General features: G+C 41.5%; 1 protein-coding gene across 1 annotated transcript; it reads left to right on the top strand.

The window, feature by feature from the left end:
• The first annotated feature begins 404 nt into the window (after positions 1-404).
• LOC112452643 lies at positions 405-18011 on the top strand. The gene is made up of 6 exons (XM_025012962.1): positions 405-657; positions 779-1048; positions 1149-1449; positions 17682-17772; positions 17822-17927; positions 17998-18011. The coding sequence occupies exons 1-6, from the start codon at positions 405-407 to the stop codon at positions 18009-18011; spliced, it is 1035 nt and encodes a 344-aa protein (XP_024868730.1).
• The last annotated feature ends 1946 nt before the right edge of the window (positions 18012-19957 follow it).

Here is a 19957-nt window from a genome sequence, read left to right as displayed (position 1 = left end):
CCATGTGCAAATGAAATAGCCGTCTTTAATAATGTTGATGGTGAGCCTCTATTTGAGAGAGACATTAGGATATATAACAAAAATGCGAACGATATTCAACAAATTTCAATTCTGGATAAAAGGTGTGACCCAATGTGTTATTCTTTATTATATCTATATGGCAACGATGGATGGCATTCTGAAATGAAATCAAATACTCCTATATATCAAAGATATAAAATTTTTCAGATGAATTATTATGCTTACTTGCTGGCACCTAGAAAAGAATTTAGTCAATTTAAAATGGCAGGCAAGTTGAGGTGTCAATTCATACTAGATGCCTATATGAAAACTGAGGCTAACAGACTTAATCATATTAAATTAAATCAGCCAAAGAGATAAGAGCAGAACTGTATTCAGGGTTAATGGATCACCTAGATAATCGAGAACAAAATGAAGGAATTAAAGCTGGTATACCAGTAATATTACCATCATCATTTATCGGAAGTCCAAGAAATATGCAAGAAAGATATCAAGATGCAATGTCTATAGTGAGAAAGTTTGGGAAACCAGACATCTTTTTAACAGTGACATGCAATCCACAGTCTCCGTCAATTAAGGAAAACCTTGATGGTAGAATATCGTCCAGATTTAGTAGCAAAAGCCTTCAACTTGGATGTAAAAGAACTGATGAGAGATCTAATGCAAAAGGAAATTTTCGGAAAAATTATAGCCTATGTAGGCGTAATTGAGTTCCAAAAAAGAGGACTACCATATTTGCATTTACTTGCAATTTTAGATGATAAAGAAAAGCCAAGAGATGAAGAAATAATAGACAAGATGGTATGGGCTGAAATACCTGATGAAGAAAGCTATCCAGAGCTTAATGCAATGGTTTTAAGGCATATGATTTACGGACCATGTAGCGACACATCGAGAAGATATCCTTGCATAGGGGAAGAAGAAAAGTGTACAAAAGGCTATCCAAAAAAATTTAGAGACAAAACAAAAGCAAATGAGAATGGATATCCCATGTATCAAAGAAGGAATACAGGGAAAAAAATACAAGGTAAGAGGAAAAAAAATTGATAATAAATGGGTAGTGCCATATTCACCATATTTATTAATGAAATATGATCGGCACATAAATTTGGAAATATGTTCATCAGTAAAGAGCGTTAAATATTTATACAAGTACATTCATAAAGGATTTGATTGTGCTCCCATTGAGGTGCAAGCAAGAGACGGAACGAGACTCATTAAAATAGATGAGGTAAAATCATTCGTGGATGCAAGATATGTTAGTACACCAGAAGCAAGACTGAACGGATATGAAATGTTCATGAAGTCTCATACAGTAATAAGACTGGCAGTTCATTTACCTAATCGCCAAATGATATATGTTAAAGAGGGAAATGAAGAACAAGCAGCAATAAGTGCACAGAGAAGGGACACTACCCTTACAGCATGGTTTAAATTAAATCAAGATGATGAAAGAGCGAGGCATTTATTATACACAGAGGTTGCGTCACAATATGTGTATGAAAAAAAAAGAAACAAAATGGAAACTACGTCAAAAAAGAACAGAAAAGATCATTTCTAGATTATATACAGTAAGCATAAAAGAGATAATGAAAGATATTATTTACGACTGCTTCTCTTACATGTTAGGGGAGCTAAATGTTACGAGGATTTGAGAACTGTCAACAAAGTTCTTTATGAGACGTTCAAGGATGCGGCAAAAACAAGGAATTTGATAGAATCAGACGATCAATGAGACAAAACGCTAGAAAAAGCGAAAGAGAGCCAAATGCCTGCACAAATTAGAGAGCTATTTGCATATATGGAACACCTACAAATGTACCAACACTTTGGAATAAATATTGTTGCGCTCGACCGCGCGTTCGCAGCACACACTCTCACGCACTCACTCGCGAACGCGGCGCGCAATCCCGTTACCGGGAATAAATACTCACAAATAGAAAAGAACTCGTTTAATGCAGTAATGTAATAGAACAATATGGCTCGTGAACACGTCTGAACGGTTCGAAGGCCCGGCGGAGAATCTGACAGACGGCAGAAGTAAACAAACAAACGAAACAGCTCGTCGTCAAGGCTCGACGTCACGCAGCGCTTCGCGACTGCTTTTCGGGCTTCTACCGGGCGTCTCGGCACAGGCGCAACACTGCCCTCCCTCTTCCTAGATTGTCGTCCCGACAATCAAAGGGGAGCAGCGCCCAGACGAGTACAGCTTCTTGCCGCCACGACCTTCTCCTCACAATCGACCTCTGGGAAAAGCTGGCCAGACTCTCCTAAGCCGTCTTCAGGAGGGCCGTCCGCACTATCTCGCCCTCGAGTCCTCCGGTACTCCGAAATGTCGTCCTCTTCCTCGACCGCTGCTCTCCCGCGAAATCTTCGGACAAGGGGGGGGGAAACTTCCCGTGGACCCTGCGCCCCGCAGGGCTCCCCAGGTCCCCGCCCGGCATTTGCCCTATGGCCCACGGAAAAACTACGGGTCAAAAACCGTGGGCAGGCGGTCCACTTCGGATTGGGAGTTCTGGCTGTCGATCTGCCACACGTGGAGACTCCTATCGATCTCACCAACACATGCCGTCGATTTCCTCTAAAACAAAAAGTCACACGACGCACAGAAACAAAAAACAACATAACACTTTAAAGATTAAAAAGAATCAATCACACGACTTTCAGGGAATTTTTCACAAAAATTGAGCCCACCCCGCCAAGCTCAACTAAATCGCGTTTCCCTCATTAGGGCATTCTGACCGGAAATGCCCGGTTTTACCGCACGTCCAACACTCCCCCCGGCCAGCGCCAAATTTGCTGCCTCGCCAATTCCCTTTCGGGCCCTTTCCCTCCTTATCCTTTTCCTCAGTCTTCCCTCCGATATCACGTTCCTCATTCTTTACCAAATTTCTATCTCCGTTTTTTACGAAATTCTTGTTTAAATTCTCCCTGTATCTCTCTGAATTATCCCCCTGGATAACTTTGAGCGCTTTAGCCCTTTCAACGGCCAGAATTAAGGAGGTTATTCCCTCCATCTGAAGCGCTCGCCGAATAAAATTATCGGAAACGGCCGTAACGAATTGCGCACAAGCGATTTTATCGCGAAGCTCATATGGGCACTCGGGGTACGCCAGGCGCGAAAGTTTGTCAATTTCGGATCCGAGTGTTGCCAAATCCTCCCCGAATTTTTGTTTACGGTTCGTAAACGCGACGTAACAGTTCCGTGATTGTCGTCCCTCCCCGAAACGCAACTCAAGTTTTGTTTTAAGTTCCGCGAAATCTAACTGCTCGACATCTTGAACCGTTTCCAAGACCGAGCGTGCCTTTCCCCTCAGGCTCGAAACCAACGCGATCGTTTTTGTGGCGTCATCCCAATGGTTCGCACGCGCGATCAAACTCAATTGCGAGAAATATTCTTGTAACGGGGTTGTTCCGTCGTACGTGTCGGGTTTCAGTTTGTACCCCAGGTCGGCACTCGCGACCGCGACACTATCACTCGCGTATATTCGCGTTCCCACGCCGCTCGAGATCGCGTCTTTTTCTCCCGCACGCGCGACTTGCGCTACCGCGGCGCTCGAGATCGCGTCCCCCTCACTCGCGTGCGCGTCTCGCGCTTCCGCGCCGTTCGAGATCGCGATATTTCCGCGTGTGACTCTCGCCCCCACGCCGCCCGCGCCGCTCGCGACTCGAGTCTCCGAGTCTCCAGACGCTCTATTATTAAAATAACTTAGCTGTGTTTGTGCGCCGGAATTCATCCCTCGGAGAAGACGGAGCTCCTCCTCCTGCCGGCGGAACGTCTCGGCGTACTCCCTCTCTCTCTGCGCCTGTTCCTCGCGCAGGAGCCGGACCTCCTAAATGACGGTCTGAAGACTCTCAGCAACCGTGGTCATTGCCGTCGCTTCAGCCGAATCCTGCTCGCACGAACGCTGAGGTGTCTCCACCCGGAGTCTCTTCCTCGTGGCCATAGGAATAATGCTCGTCGTCGCTCGTCCGATCCCGGACGAGCCCCCAAAATGTTGCGCTCGACCGCGCGTTCGCAGCACACACTCTCACGCACTCACTCGCGAACGCGGCGCGCAATCCCGTTACCGGGAATAAATACTCACAAATAGAAAAGAACTCGTTTAATGCAGTAATGTAATAGAACAATATGGCTCGTGAACACGTCTGAACGGTTCGAAGGCCCGGCGGAGAATCTGACAGACGGCAGAAGTAAACAAACAAACGCAACAGCTCATCGTCAAGGCTCGACGTCACGCAGCGCTTCGCAACTGCTTTTCGGGCTTCTACCGGGCGTCTCGGCACGGGCGCAACAATATAAAGACCCCATGATTGAAGATTATGTACATAAAAATATGGATAATCTAGAAAATATAGCCATGAATTATATCGAGGAAATAATGAGAAATAATGGAACTAGCTGCGTAAACTTCAAATTGCCAAAACCAAAGCCAGTGAAAATTACTAAAATAGAATATGATTTAGATGAAGAAAGAAGTAGAGGAGAAGATTTATTGTTGACATTAAATGCAGAGCAAAAGCACGTGTACGATTTAGTAATGCGAGCAATTAAAAATGAGAATGAAGTCAAAAAATTATTTTTTATAGACAGATTTGCAGGAAGTGGAAAAACATACCTGTTTAATAACATTATTAAGTGTAATCAGAGGAAGAAACGAGGTGGTTTTACCATGTGCGTCAACAGGCATAGCAGCAACACTTCTAAAGGGGGGAAGAACATATCACAGTTTGTTCAAGCTAACAATACCAATAGATGAAACAACGAAACCAAATATCAGAAGAAAAACGCAGGAAGCAAGAGAATTAATCTCTGCGAAACTAATAATATGGGATGAAGTGAGCATGATTGTAGGACAAGCTCTAACAGCAGTCGATAAATTATTAAGAGATCTGATGAGGAATACAAAACCATTTGGAGCAAAAGTAATTCTTTTTGCAGGAGACTTCAGACAAAATTTACTTGTAGTGGTTCATGCAAATAGAACAGTTATAATTGAGTCAACTGTAAAATACAACTCAATATAGAAGGAAGTAATTCAAATTAGGCTTAAGGAAAATATGAGAACAGGGGAAGAAAGAGAATTTGCAAATTGGCTAATGGAATTAGGAGAGGGTAACTTGACGAATACAGATGGACTACAACAAGATACAATAGAAATTTCACACGAATTTTTATGTAAAGGATCACTAATTACAGACATTTTTGGAGAAAAAATAACTATGGAAAAAATAATGGAAAATCCAGATAGAGCGATCCTTTGTCCAAAAAATGAGGACACGTTTAAAATTAATGACAACATTTTAGGTTTAATGGAAGGAGAAGAAAAAGAATATCTATCAATTGACTCTATTGAGAGTGAAGAAGAACAAGAACATTTAAATTTTCCAACGGAGTTTTTAAATAGTGTGACACTAAGTGGAATGCCGTTTATCGACTAAAATTAAAAATGAGTGCCATAATAATACTTTTAAGGAATATAAATTCAAAGAAAGGATTATGCAACAAGATTATGGAACAAGATTGATTGTAAGAGAACTGAAACAAAACCTGATTCATGCGGAGGTTATGACAGGGCCAGCAAGAGGAGAAATTGTCTTCTTACCAAGAATCGATTTCATATCAAGTGATATTGAACTACCATTTAAGCTTAAAAGGCGACAGTTTCCAATACGTCGCATTTGCAATGACAATAAATAAAGCACAAGGACAAACATTAAAAAAGGTAAGAATATCTACGAAATACAGTATTTGCACATGGACAACTCTATGTAGCATTTTCTAGAGCAACAAAAGAGAAAGTGTAAAAATAAAAATAGAAGAAACCAACAAACAAGGACATTTAATTGAAAAAAAAAATATATCTTTTACTAAAAATGTGGTATATCGATAAAGGGCATAGGGGGATAAGCATGTAAAAATTGCCCTCGCAAGTATGAAGTATTGGCGTCGTAAGTTAGTATCCATGTGACCTTGAACTCCTGCAAATATTGACCTTAAAATTATATTTTTGAAGGAGTTATGGAGGAAGAAAGAAAAAAAAAACAAAATTTTTTTTTTCGATAGAAAAAGCTAGTATATATATATATAAGTACCGTCTTCCGTCTGTATGACCGCGAATTACTCATTCGTTAGTGGACCGAATTTTCACCAAAAGTATATGAAATAGGGGTAGCATTTTCCGGGGAGTGCCATGATGTGTACAGTTTTTGGTTACCGATTTTCTGGAAACCGGTTTTTCTAATTTTTCTAATTTTTCGGAAAATAATTGACCGAATCTTAAAGAATGATATATGAACAGGGGTAGAATTTTCCAGGGATTGCCACAAAATGTATAATTTTTTCGTTACCGATTTTTTGGAAACTGGTACCAAAATTTTTCCAAATTTTTGGGAATTAATTGACCGAATCTTAAAGAATTACAAGTGATCTGGATTGGTATGACATGGAGATCGGTGACCTGGAGATCGGTATTTTCTCTTGACGTTATTTGATGCGGTTGTACATGACCACGCTTTTAAACAAGGAACACATAAACAAAGAAACAAGGAAGAACTAAAAAATGTAATAGAATTATAAAAATTGTTAATAATAAAGAGGTTTCCGATTTCTGTTTAAAAAAATGTACGTGATTGCTTTAATTTCCGCAAATTTTGAGATATCAAGCTGATTTTCTTTTATGGATAATTTTTTGTTACTGATTTTGGAACCGGTTTGCAAAAAATTGGTTATGAAAAATTATACCCATCGCCATCCCCGAAAAATTTGAAAAATTTTGAAACCGGTTCCAAAATTTTTTTAATTTTTTGGGGATGGCGACAATGAGTTTAATTTTTCAGTAAGGGACGTATTTTTTTTAAACCGATGCTATTGTGTATATATTGTGTATATATTTCACTCCCTAAGGATGATCCAAAAAAAGAATGTGTGATGAAGACCAATTTTTCATATGGGTTTAATTTTTCATTAATGTACTACTTTTCTTAAAAACAATGCCCAAATTTTTCTAATTTTTCAGGAATGGCGAAGATGACTAAAATAAAATAGGAGCAATGGTAGCGATCTATAATGATGAGAAAGCAATGTGCAAGTTGCTAATTTGCACACTTTTTTATATTGCGGTCATACATCATTAAAGATTAATTAAATTTAAAAAAATATATAAATATATGTTATTTAATAATATTTTTTAGAATTATTAATAACAATATATTATTGCTTTTTTCACTTACTATGAATAAATTCTTCCATTTTTTTTAAATCCGTTTATATTTTAGATGCGTTTATAATTTTCTTTTTGCTAATTGATTAGTTATAATACGCCTACATATAGGTGTATTATAAAATAAAACTTGAATCCATCCACATGTGTCGTTTTTTGTTTTATGAAAAAACCTTGGCTGGCGACGACAAAACAGTGCCGCCAGAAAATGAGACGCGGCCCGGTCGTCATGGAAATGGAGGGGATACTCACACAAAACACGAGCTACGTCCGTGTGCGCTCAACGTTTCGGTTGCCTTCGGCTGAATAAAAGAAGGCAGACATATGATCTTCTGTCCTTCCTCCCGCTCGATCCGTACCATGACCATAACTCGGGTGTCCGCATTTCATTTTACCACGCAATCCATGCACTGGCAATGTTATATGTATACATACAATTTGTAATACTAAAATAAATAAAAATATTAAAATATTAAATATAATAGCATGGCAATTTACATTTTTGCAACCAGTATTTTTAAGACATATTAAAGTAAATAAAACATAATAAATAACACTTGATATCTATTAATAAATAATAATAAAATTCATGATTTATTTATAACATAATGAATAAATAAACGAACATGTTCTTCGATATTAGGTTCATATATTAAAGCACACAATTTGCGTGCTTAAGGAACAACGCAATCGCAATTCACAATTTTGTAAACTGCACATCTTTACTTGCAGATCAGTACCGCCGGCATTTGCGTAAATGTGCACCACGGGGAGGTTGCTCGGTCGGATTTTGCACATCATGATGTCTCTTACAGATATGAATAAGTCTTTTACAGACATTATATATGTCTCTTTTACAGACATATGTTTCTTATAAATAAGATTTTTTTAAAATTAAAAAGTTAAATGTTATACACGGAGAGAATATTTTGTTATATTTTACCCTTAAATTTATTACAAACTTAGGACAACTTGGCAACCAAGGAATTTTTTAAATATACAAAAGACATTTTACAAACAACGTGATAAAAATTACCAAGCAGATTGGTAAATTTTGAAAAATTATTGAAATTTTCTAAATATATTTTAGTAAAATTAATCAAACATATTTTGTAATGTAAAGATATTAATATTTTTTATCATGGTAAATATTAATCAAAATAGCTCGCATAAAATTCTTGGTGGTACATGTTGTTCTACAACTACCGTGATTTCAGGGTAAATTTTAAGAAAAAATTTTCTCCGTGTAAGTACATAAAAAAAATTAGAAAGCAAATACATTTTTTAAATTAAAGCAACAAATTTTTTAAATTGAAACATAAAATTAAAATACATTAACAATACAACTACATGTTTTAATTCAAATAATAATTTTTTATTGTGTAAGGACGGCCTCGTCCCCAGAGGCGGCCCCGCTGGGAATACCAGCGCGCGCGCGCTCGCCCGCATTCCATTCCTCGTCGGAGTCCTAAAAAAATAAAGGAATATTATAAACGGAATATGTGTATGTAATAAAAAATAATAGATGAAAATAATACTATTAATATAAAAAGAAATACGTACTATTTATCTCTTGCTGCGGCTGCGGCTGCGGCTGCGGTTGCTGCGGTTGTTGTAGCTGCAGCTGCTTCTGCTGCCGCTGCAATTGCAATTGCAATCTTCTGCTGAAAGAAGATAATAATAATAAAATTTGTAATATAATTAAATTAAATTAACCCTTTACATATATATGTGGGTCTACGGCGTCCAAGCCAAAGTGATATCTGCTCGTAACTGTAAAACTTGCAAGCCTGTTAGAAGATGTTAAATAAACGATGTTTATCAAAATAACTATAAAATCGTCAATTACAATGTAAACAGATTGTTCATGTTCAGATGTTTCATGATTTTTTTTAGATTTTTTAAAATACTTTAATAGCGTTGAATGTGACAGACCCACGTATACAATTAGAAGGTACCGAAAAAAAACGTATACACACTTTAAGGGTTAACTATATTGGCGTGCATGTGGTGTAATTATCTTATTGTATGTGAGGATTATTTGTGACCATCATAGGAATAACGCGTTCAGTCAAAAAGAAAGAAAGATAATTCGCAAGAGTTGTATAAAGTGAGTGAGTGATACTACACGTTTACGCGAGCGTTACTTCTGTAGTAACTTACGATAATTCCTTCGCGTAAACAAGATTTTGTAGTCACTTACGATAATATACTCCGCGTAAACGAGTGAATTATCGTAAGTTACTACAAAAGTAACGCTCGCGTAAACGTAGTATGAGTGAGTTAGTTAGTGATAAAAAATGTATAGTACTTACTTGACATTTCGTCCCTCGACATTTTAAGGCTTTTTAATTTTTCTATATCATCTTCTATGTCATCCAAACGCGAATCACGGCGTTTTTCTTCTTCCACCTATGTAACAAATGAAAAACGCCTATTGGGGTAATGACAGCTGACAAGCCGACACGAATAAACCCACGAGTTTTTGTGTGCATAAGTGCGTAAAGTTGTGTGTAAAGTTCGCGAATTGAGCTTTTATAAAAGCTTGATGAAAATTATTCTTCAATAAAGATTGTGTGGTAATTGGTGTGGTGACTTAATAACTTGTGTTGTGGCTCGTATGGTGACTCAAGTGTGGCGATTCATGTGACAACTCGACGTGTGGTGAGTCGTATAAAAAATTGCGTGTTAAAAATTTTAAAAATGTCAAATTTTTGTTTATTATTATTTTTTTAATTATTTAATTATTTAATTATTAACATGGATACGTGTGATCAATTGAAAAAAAAATGTAAACGAATTTTTTCTGAAAATTGGCTAACTGATGATCGCTTTAAATCTTGGATACGCAAAGTATCATTTGATAATAGTCTTTTTCATTGCACTGTATGCAATAATAATTTTTCGTGCAGTTCATCACATATTTTAAGACATGCGGAATCTGCATGTTATAAAAATAATATCACAAAAAGTACATCATTATACAATAATAATGATGTAAACTCGAGTACTTCAAATAAAGCAGCAGGTATAAACAACGATTTAAACAAAAATTGCACGGGGGGGTATGAGGCGCTCCCCGGATTTGCGATTGGTCAACAAAAATTTCTCGAAGGACCAGAGGGCCCGTGCCCTCGCGAAAGCGAATAAAGCGAAGCAAGTAAGCGAATATCTTAAAAAAATGCGTGGCGACTCACCGTGTCGTTGCCCGGCGCCTCCTGGGTGTTGACGTCGTCCTCCCGTTGGCGAGATCTCTGGCGTGCAAGGCGAAAGCATGCAGCAGTCCGGTATAGCAAGCGGGCAGGCAGGTATAGCAAGCAGGCACAGATAGGCAGGATAGCAAGCGATTAGGTCTTCGTGGTCTGCGATGGGCGACCGAGCACTCCGAGTTCGCGCACGCGAAAACGGTAACGTGTGAGCTTCACGACGTTCGACTGATGAGTCCCTGCCGTAAGACGGCTGGCCAAAAATGTGTTTGCCGTAAGACGGCTGTCTTGCGAATATGTGTGTGTGTGTGCCGCACGGCGGCTTGACGAAAAGTTCTGTGGAGAGGTGTGTCCTCTCCGACTGTTTGACGAGGAGTCCCTCTCTTCCGTACTCCGGCTCGCGCATCTGCGAAGTACGGCGCGAGCGAGTACCGAATTCTTCTCATAATGGGGGATGCCACCCGCGGGCGGGCAGCACGAGTCGGGTGAGTCGCGCGAATATCGACAAGTGTACCAATCGCGATCCACCGACGTTTCGCTAATAGGCGCGATAATTTAACCCGGTATAACTAATCAATACAAGAACCGTACAATTAACAATGTGAAGCGACAACACGAAATCGATCCTATAATTAGCTACTATTTACACTATGATACACGGCGGTGCGCCAAACAAAAATGGTTACAGATTGAACAATTTAAGCTGTGGTTACTTGAAGTGCCACATAAAGAAAATGTATTTGCTTGTTCTATTTGTGATAAATCTATTGTTCGTGGTTTATCTCAAATCTATCATCATGCAGATTCTAAGATGCATTTAAAAAATTTAGAAAAATGTAATACAGAAAGTAGTTCGTCGAACAAAAATTTAAATGCGCAAAACAAAACATTTTTGCCGTTTAAGAAGAAAAAAATATCATTTGAAATTCGATATGCCACCGTAATGGTTGAAAGAAATATTTTGTTTGCATCTGCAGAAATAATTCTCAATTTGTTTAAAGACTTAGCGAAAGATGAGGATTGTAGAGAGATTTTAGAAAATATGTGTATGGGTCGAACAAAGTGTACGAATATAATTTCGAATGTTTTGTGCCCAGTTGAGACTAATCGTGTACTCAAAAATATTCAAAATACTAAATTTTCAATTTTTATTGATGAAACATCAGACACATTACAAATGAAAAAAGGATGACGTTTCATGTACGATATGTTAATCCTCAAACATTAGATATTCACTCACAATTAGTAAAGTTGATTGATATCGATGCGAGAGATTGCAGTGCAGAAAAATTATTTAATGCCTTTAAACAAGAAATGTTGAAACTACAAATACCATTTAAAAATATTGTTGCTTTGTCATGCGATAATGCTTCTGTCATGACAGGGAAACATTTATCATTTAAAAAAAAACTTGAAGAAATGTGTAAAAATGTATTAACGCTTTAATGTCCATGCCATTCCGCTGCATTAATTGCGCATGCCGCATGTGAAAAAATACCTCCAGTTTGCGACAAATTTTTAAGAAAGATTGCAACATATATAAATAGTAGTCCGAAGCGTACAGCCATTTTTCGCGAATTTTGTGAATGTTTTCAAGAAACAAATCATAAAATTTTAAAATTAGCAGAAACGCGGTGGCTTTCTCGCCACTCGTGTGTTGAACGAATTCTTGAATATTGGGATATTATTAAATATTTTTTGAATGGGTTGTAAGTGAAAAGACAGAATCGGGGGAATGTCTTTTATCTGTAATGCAGAACATAGACATGAAAGCATATGTATTATTCTTAAAAAATATATTACAATTTTTTAATGTCTTTAATGCATTTTTTCAAGCTAAAGAAACAAGAATTCATTTGTTGCAGTCGAAAGTAATTGTTTTCCTTATTGATATCTGTAAAAATTTTTTAAAACCAAAATTTTTAAAATATTTGCCTGAAATTAATTTTTCACAAAATGAATGAAAATCATAAATCTTTGTGTGAAATTAATTTAGGATCGCAATGCGAAGAATATCTCAGTCAATTAATGATTGAAGGACGTACGGACGCAGTTATAAATATTCGAGAAAATTGTTTACAATTTTACATAACTGCTGCAAAGCAAATTTGTAAAAGATTACCAGTCAATGACAAATTTTTGTCTAAATTAGAAGTTTTCAAATCGCATACAGCTTTATTTGATATCGATAGAGAAACGTCATTCAATGATATTTCCTTTATCGTTAAAACTATTGGCGGTTTTGATGAAGACTGTTTAAAGAAAGAATGGTCAACATTGCATTTAGATTTTACTGTAGCAGAAAAACAGAATTTAAAAAAATTAAATTTTGATGAAATGTGGAAACAAATTTTGCAATGTCAGAATAACGACATTAAATATCCCAATTTAAGATCTCTTCTAAATGCAATTCGATCACTTCCTAACTCGAATGCTGATTCAAAAAAAATATTTTCATATCTGCCAGATGTAAAAATGAAAAAACTAAATAGTCTGTCATCAGTTTCTGTAAATGCTATTTGCGTCGTTAAATCAGCATTACATGCCAGAGGGGAAAATATTTTAAACATGAAAATTGATGACAATCATTTATCTCTCATGTCATCTAATAAATTATATGCTAAGCATCCTACTAAGGAAAAAAGTAGTCTAACATTATATCCTACAGACGATGACAATATTGCTGATCTTTCTTCATTTAATGATATGCAATAATGTCTATAAAAGCAAATGCAAATAAAACCAGCGCCGTGTAAAGTATCTTTTAAAAACATTATGTTTATAAAAGACACCATGTCTGTAAATCTTGTAACCACGATGCTAAAAATTACTCCGAGATCTCGGACAGAGAAAGATTTAACAAATCATATTTAAACAATTCGGTCAATTGACCAATGCGATTAGTCAATTCTCTCTCCATCCGAGATCTCGGAACGATTTCTAGTATCGTGGACACAAAAGTATAGAGATATAAAAAACGAGTATGTACAAAATGTCTGTAAAAGACATCATGTCTATAAGAAACTTCATGTCTGTAAGAGACAATATATGTCTGTAAAAGACTTATTCATGTCTGTAAGAGACATGATGTGCAAAATCCGACCGAGCAACCTCCCCGTGGTGCACATCGGGTAACGCAAATGCCGGCGATACTTATCTGCAAGTAAAGATGTGCAATTTACAAAATTGTGAACTGCAATTGCGTTGTTCCTTAAGTACGCAAATTGAGTGCTTTAATATTTGTAATCTCGAAGGACATGTGCGTTTATTTATTTATTATACTACAAATAAATCATAAATTTTATTATTATTTATTAATAAATATCAAGTGTTATTTATTATGTTCCATTTACTTTAATATGTTTTTACTAGCATAAATGAGTTTATCATAATAATACAATAACTCACATAACGGTAATGTATGATGTGGCGGTCCGCGCCACCAATGATACATCTCTGCGCGATGCCTGCAATACCGGCAGTTCGCAGCAACGCCGCCAGGCGTCGCATAGCCGGGGCAGCTTCGCGAGTTCTAATTTCTGCACCGACTAGTATAAAGGGAGACCCCCTACGGGCTCGAGCAGATCTTCCCGGCGCCAGTCGCCAAAAGCATAGAGCGCCTAGACGCTGAAGCCTCACGGCGCAAGTCGCCTACAAGCGCTAGTCGCTTTCTCGGCGCAAGACGCCTACTCACGGCGCTAGTCGCCTACGACGGCGCGAGTCGCCTACAGCGCTGGCCGCTTCCTCGGCGCTCGGCCGCCTACAACGGCACTAGTCGCCTACAGCGCAAGCCGCTTTCTCGGCGCTCGGTCGCCTAGAACAGCGCGAGTCGCCTACAGCGCTAGCCGCTTTCTCAGCGCTCGGTCACCTACAACGGCGCGAGTCGCCTACAGCGCTAGCCGCTTTCTCGGCGCTCGGTCGCCTACGACGGCGCTAATCGCCTACAGCGCTAGCCGCTTTCTCGGCGCGAGTCGCCTACACACAACGCCAGTCGCCTACAAGGCGCAAGTCGCCCGGCCAGTAGAGGCGCTCGGTCGCCTGGCACAAGGCGCGAGGCGCCCCGCCAATAACGGCGCGCAGTCGCCGGCAAGCCATACACCGCGCACGTTCTTTCACGGTACCGCGTCCGAGTCACTTCGTTTCAGGTTATCACCGGGTACGGACCCTTGCGCGTGGTCGCCTCATCCTGGCATCCCACACATCCGGCGGTAAGACGACAGAAGGCAAGACGCCGCGGCTTTTTGAAGAACAATTTAAGAAGGACAATGATTTTACTCGACGACGGCGGACCCTGCCGATGCCTTTACAAGTTATCTCGCACCGAAAGAGAAACGTAACGCTCTCTTCTTACTCATCCGGGGTAACGAGTGTGAGTAGCACTACCGCGGCCACAGACGCCTCAAAGCACGATGATCCCCCGAAGCGTGCCAAGGTTAACCCGGAGAAGGTTCCGGGCAGCAGCAAAAAGAGACAGACGCGCGACGCCTCTACTGCAACCGATGCTGAGATAACGATGCGGGACGCCACAATTACATCCACCGTAGGTACACAGGCGAACCCGGAGACCACGAATGGGATGCATCGACGCAAACCAAGCAACGAGGGGGTTATCAGGTTAAAGCTAGGTACACTGACACTCACTAAAAATGTAAATAAAATGTAAACATAGTGTGTAAAACTTATCTTACTGTGTCGCCTACATCTCTCTACCCTCCTTTGCGATTCACCTAACTTGGGCTATTTCTACGCACGCACCCAGTAGCTGATTAAGTTAGAATAAGCATAGCTGACTAAGGTAGAATACCGCACGGCAAAAGTAGTAGCGCCCATATATAATAAACGTGTATTATTTAAAATTTAAATAAATAATTTTCAAGGATATAAATATATTAGCATATATTGGTCGCATATCTACACAATTAAACACGATTCTCGCTTTCAAGAAAAAAATACTGGTTGCAAAAATGTAAATTGCTATGCTATTTCTATTTGTGTAAAAAAAAATTAAATTAAATATAAAAATAAAAATATACTACGTTTACGCGAGCGTTACTTCTGTAGTAACTTACAATTCACTCGTTTACGCGGAGTGAATTATCGTAAGTTACTACAAAATCCCGTTTAAGCGAAAGAATTATCGTAAGTACGTTATTATCGTGTATCGTTACATTATTTATTTTTATTTAATATTTAATATTTTAATATTTTAATACTTTTATTTATTTTAGTATTACAAATTGTATGTATTGTGACGTTGCGGCCCGCCGCGCCGCTTCGTGGCAGTGCCCCGCCGCCGTCACAAGACGCGGAAATTCGCGCCCAGGGACGAGCAGCGACGAGAAAGGCGACAGATGGACAAGGCCGCCGATAGCGGGGCCCCAAGCGCCTGGGGAAAACCCGACCTCAGCAATTTGCCTCCACGAAATATCGGCCCGCGGGGTGACTGATCACCGCCCCGAGGTCAAACCGGAGGCACACCGGCCAGAACAAAGTCCAGCCCGCTGCCCAGGGACAGATTGAAAGAGTCGCTACGCCGCCGAGGGACCGTTGCGCGCCCCCGAAGGATCCACCTTACGACGATCCTGCGTTAAAATATCGCGCGAGCTTGCAAGCACGCTCCCGATTGGTCGGCGCGCCCTTACGGAAGAGGGTGCCACATCGATTCCGCAATTGAGCGGATTTAGCGAGACTCTCTGGTCGTCCGTCGGCGAGTCCGAACACGCTATAAAAGTTTCTTTACGATTCGCGATAGCCGCCCCGAGTCGGGTATTCGTTTCGTCCTGCGACGACTGTTGGCACGAGGTGACGGCGAGAAGCCCGAAGAGAAAGCATCGCATCGGTGAGGTTGCTCGCAAGTACTTAATACCGACATGTAAAGCCACGACGCCGCCCTCCGGTGCGCGCTCTCGTCCGGGAAAAACGTTGTAATATCGCGACACGCACGGTCCCGTGAGACCGAGTATCGAATGGCGATCGACAGCGAGAGCGAAGGGCCTCGGGATGGTATCGTGGCCGCGGAATTGGGATAAAGACGTGATAGCGAGCCTCTGGAGATCGCGATAGATTCGTGGCGAAATCCGGGAATGCAAGTCCGTGTTCGTGTGATGTCCGCGCTCGTGGTTGCATCTCGCGCATACAGTGTTCATGGCGTATCAAATTACCAAACATTACTTATGTTGGAATGTCGTCCGCGTCGGCACATTAATCGCGTTAACCTGCCGTTTATATGGGCTCATTGCCGTAGAAAATTATGCGTGTTAGGATAGTTATGTTCGGATGCGTTGTTTCGGTAATTGCGTGTAAGAAGTAGTTGTGCTGGCGGGAGAACGTTATTCGCGTGATTTACTTACGACAGTGCCGTCGTGATTGCGTGTTATTATTGCTCGCGGTAATTCCGTATATTTTTCCTCGCGTTCGTTCCAGTATTCTGCGCTATTTCGAGTATCTCGGCGCATCATTCTGCGCGTTACAAAAATCACTGAAGACAGAGTATTGTATTCGCCCGAATGATTTAAGTTATCCTTGGGTAATTCTCGCGTTAGATTAAGTCCGTATTTTTGCGTTAATTGTAGTATTCCGCGTCTTTTTGCGATCGCGCCGAAAATTATCTCGCGTTATTGCGTTGCGTACGGTCCTCATTACGTTGAGACGTGACTTGCGCCGCGATTCCTACTTGCGTTAAGCTTAAAATAATTGGCAACAGAATTCTCGTGCGACTCGATACGTGGCGTTCACGCGCTTCGAGCGTGACGTACCATCTTCTCTTATTTCCCTGATTATTTCGCGTTTACTGTCGATGTTCTATATTAATTATAAGTTTCTTTTTACTGTATTTTTCTGATCTAATCACAGCGCATTCTGCGCGTTGGCTATACGATACCGTAATACTCCGTTCATTTCTGGCGTCCGCGTTACCACAATTTTGATTGTTTCATTTCTGACGCTCACGTGATTGATTATTTAATTTGTCTGATTAACTGAAGCCGAATCGGCCTTTATTGTGTCACTCCGCCGGATATCGCGCTGCCCTTCATTAACCCCGCCCCAGCCCTTAGGATGTGACCGGACGTCACTCTCTGGGTACGTGGATCACACGAAAATATGAAATCTCAGCCAGATTTGCCTATCAAACGGTCGCCACTCGGTTTGACCTTGATATACCGAGAAGGTAAGTATCGAAATTACAGCACGATATTGCAACAATACTCCATTAATTCTCTTTTATTTTCAGGTTTTTGACGCTGAATGTCTCGACGCCCCGACGCTGCCTCCTCACTGCTGGATCATCGATGGACAACGTGGGACCACCCCCGACGGAACAGGTAAGTAGAAAATGTGTATGTTTAATTAATCGGCCAATTTCCCTTTCAGCTTCTTGCCCCGGATGGATCTCAACTGCCGCTGACTGTCCCAGATCCTCGCCTTATCGCATACTGGAACGCCGCTGGACAACGATGGATCGATGCCGTAGGACAAGGTAAGTCGCAAGTAAGTAATTCAAATTAACTTGACACTGCGTATATTAACAAACGATTGATTTATTTCAGATCGTCGTACTTGATTACAAAGATTGTCGCGCCGTATGCGCTTCACGCTGACACTTTTCGTCGAACGTTGTTATAAATGGTAATTAATTACCGCTCGAAATAGTTATACGAGTTATGTTTAACGCGCAAGTACGCGGGAGTGCTTGGTTGTAATATATCGCTGCGCTAAACTACGCGCTAAGTCCGTATTGTATGAGCGAATCTTATATACGTATTACCGCGACCACGATATCCGAGCGACTGCCACGAGTTGCCGGGCTCTCCCGGCGTTCCCACCTCGGGATCTTTGCTCCCACCATCGGTGTTATTCACATCTCGGTACTTTTCCACGCCAGATGGTGAACGCTTTCTCTTTTCTTATGACAGTTTTTCGATGTTTTCGTGTTCGGTGTCGCCCGCGGTTCTCAATCCGAGCTTCGTAATTACTCGTACGCATACGCATGGGGCCCTTTGGACCCCGCTCCCCTGGTTCCCGAGTCCGAGGTTTGTGCGACCGCGTGGTCCCGCTGACCCCTCGGATCTTTCCCGGCGCCTCCCCTAGTGACCCTCCGTCCGCTACTTCCCTCCGGAGTATCGCGGTTACCGACTTCCGGGGGTCATTGTTTTGACCCCGCTATCTCCGCGGCCGGTAGTATTATCGCGTCGCGGGTCGCGTGGTTGACGTCCGGGTCCCCCCTGAGGCGGATTCCGCGGCCCGGCCACCGGCTGTGACCGCCGTACCCCTATGCGCGGGGGTCATTGTTTTGACCCCGCAATCTCCGCGCCCGGTGGTATTAGCGCGTCGCGGGTCGGGTAATCGACGTTATGGTCTCCCCTGAGGCGGATTCCACGGCTCGGCCCCCGGCTGTGACCGCTGTGCCTTCGTTCGCGGGGGTCATTGTTTTGACCCCGCTATTTCGCGGGCCCTTCGCTCGATTTTCGCCGCTATCTCCTCCGCTCGGGTCTCCTGCCGAGACCCGCTTGTTGTCTTTCCTCTGCGGCTTGCCTGCCGGGGTCAATCAGGCCCCTGTTCCCTTATTTGTCGCGTAGCTATATTCTAAAATGAACGCTAGCCATATGGGCTCTTCGGACTCGCCTATCCGGTATTTAGCCTAAAGAAATATTGATGTCCGCTGCTCCCTTGGTTGCTGCTGCCCCTCGGGTGTCCTCGGCTCCACGGCTAGGCGAACGGTTGCAAGGTCAAGCTAGCCGATTCCTCGCACATCCACACGTTTCGTCTGGCGTCTTGTTTGGTTTTCCTTCGCGATTTCGCGGACGCGAATTCACGCGTCTGGCGCCCAACAGCAAAATCGTTTCGTGAAATGTCGGAGGTGCGAAAGAGTCGTCGGAGAGGCCTGTCATCTTTCTCTCCTTTTCTTCTTTTGATCTGGCACACGCCCCGGACCGCTCCGGGGGTGAAAAAAGCCGTGACATTATATATACATATAACATTGCCAGTGCGTGGACTGCGTGGTAAAACGAAATGCGGACACCCGAGTTATGGTACGGATCGAGCGGGAGGAAAAAGGACAAAAGATCGTGTCTGCCTTATTTTATTTAGCCGAAGGCAACCGAAACACTGAGCGGACACGGACGTGGCTCGTGTTTTGTGTGAGTATCCCCTCCATCTTTATGACGACCGGGCCGCGTCTCATGTTCTGGCCACACTGCTCTTGCTCGAGATCACCGCGGGTAATGATACTGCGCAGCCGCGCGCTACCCCGACGTGGCCGCTCTTCCTCTCGCCGGAATCGCGATCATCGCGGATCGATCGCAAGGTCGATACTTGCCGCAACTGCGCATCGCATTATCGAGCGCACCGTTTTGTTTTGTTAAAATATAATGAGGCGGGCGGGATGTGTATGTATGTATGTATGTATGTATATTTTATTTCATATCCCCGTAGGGTTCAAAAGGCGTTTTTTAAAGGAACGTTCCCAAACCTGTTACATTCTTCTCTACAGCATCCACACCTCTCTCA

The sequence above is a fragment of the Temnothorax curvispinosus genome, unplaced genomic scaffold (assembly GCF_003070985.1).
Source record: "Temnothorax curvispinosus isolate PA1 unplaced genomic scaffold, ASM307098v1 QBEX01003555.1, whole genome shotgun sequence".
Classification (NCBI taxonomy): domain Eukaryota; kingdom Metazoa; phylum Arthropoda; class Insecta; order Hymenoptera; family Formicidae; genus Temnothorax; species Temnothorax curvispinosus.
This window is presented reverse-complemented; position numbering and strand designations above follow the sequence as displayed.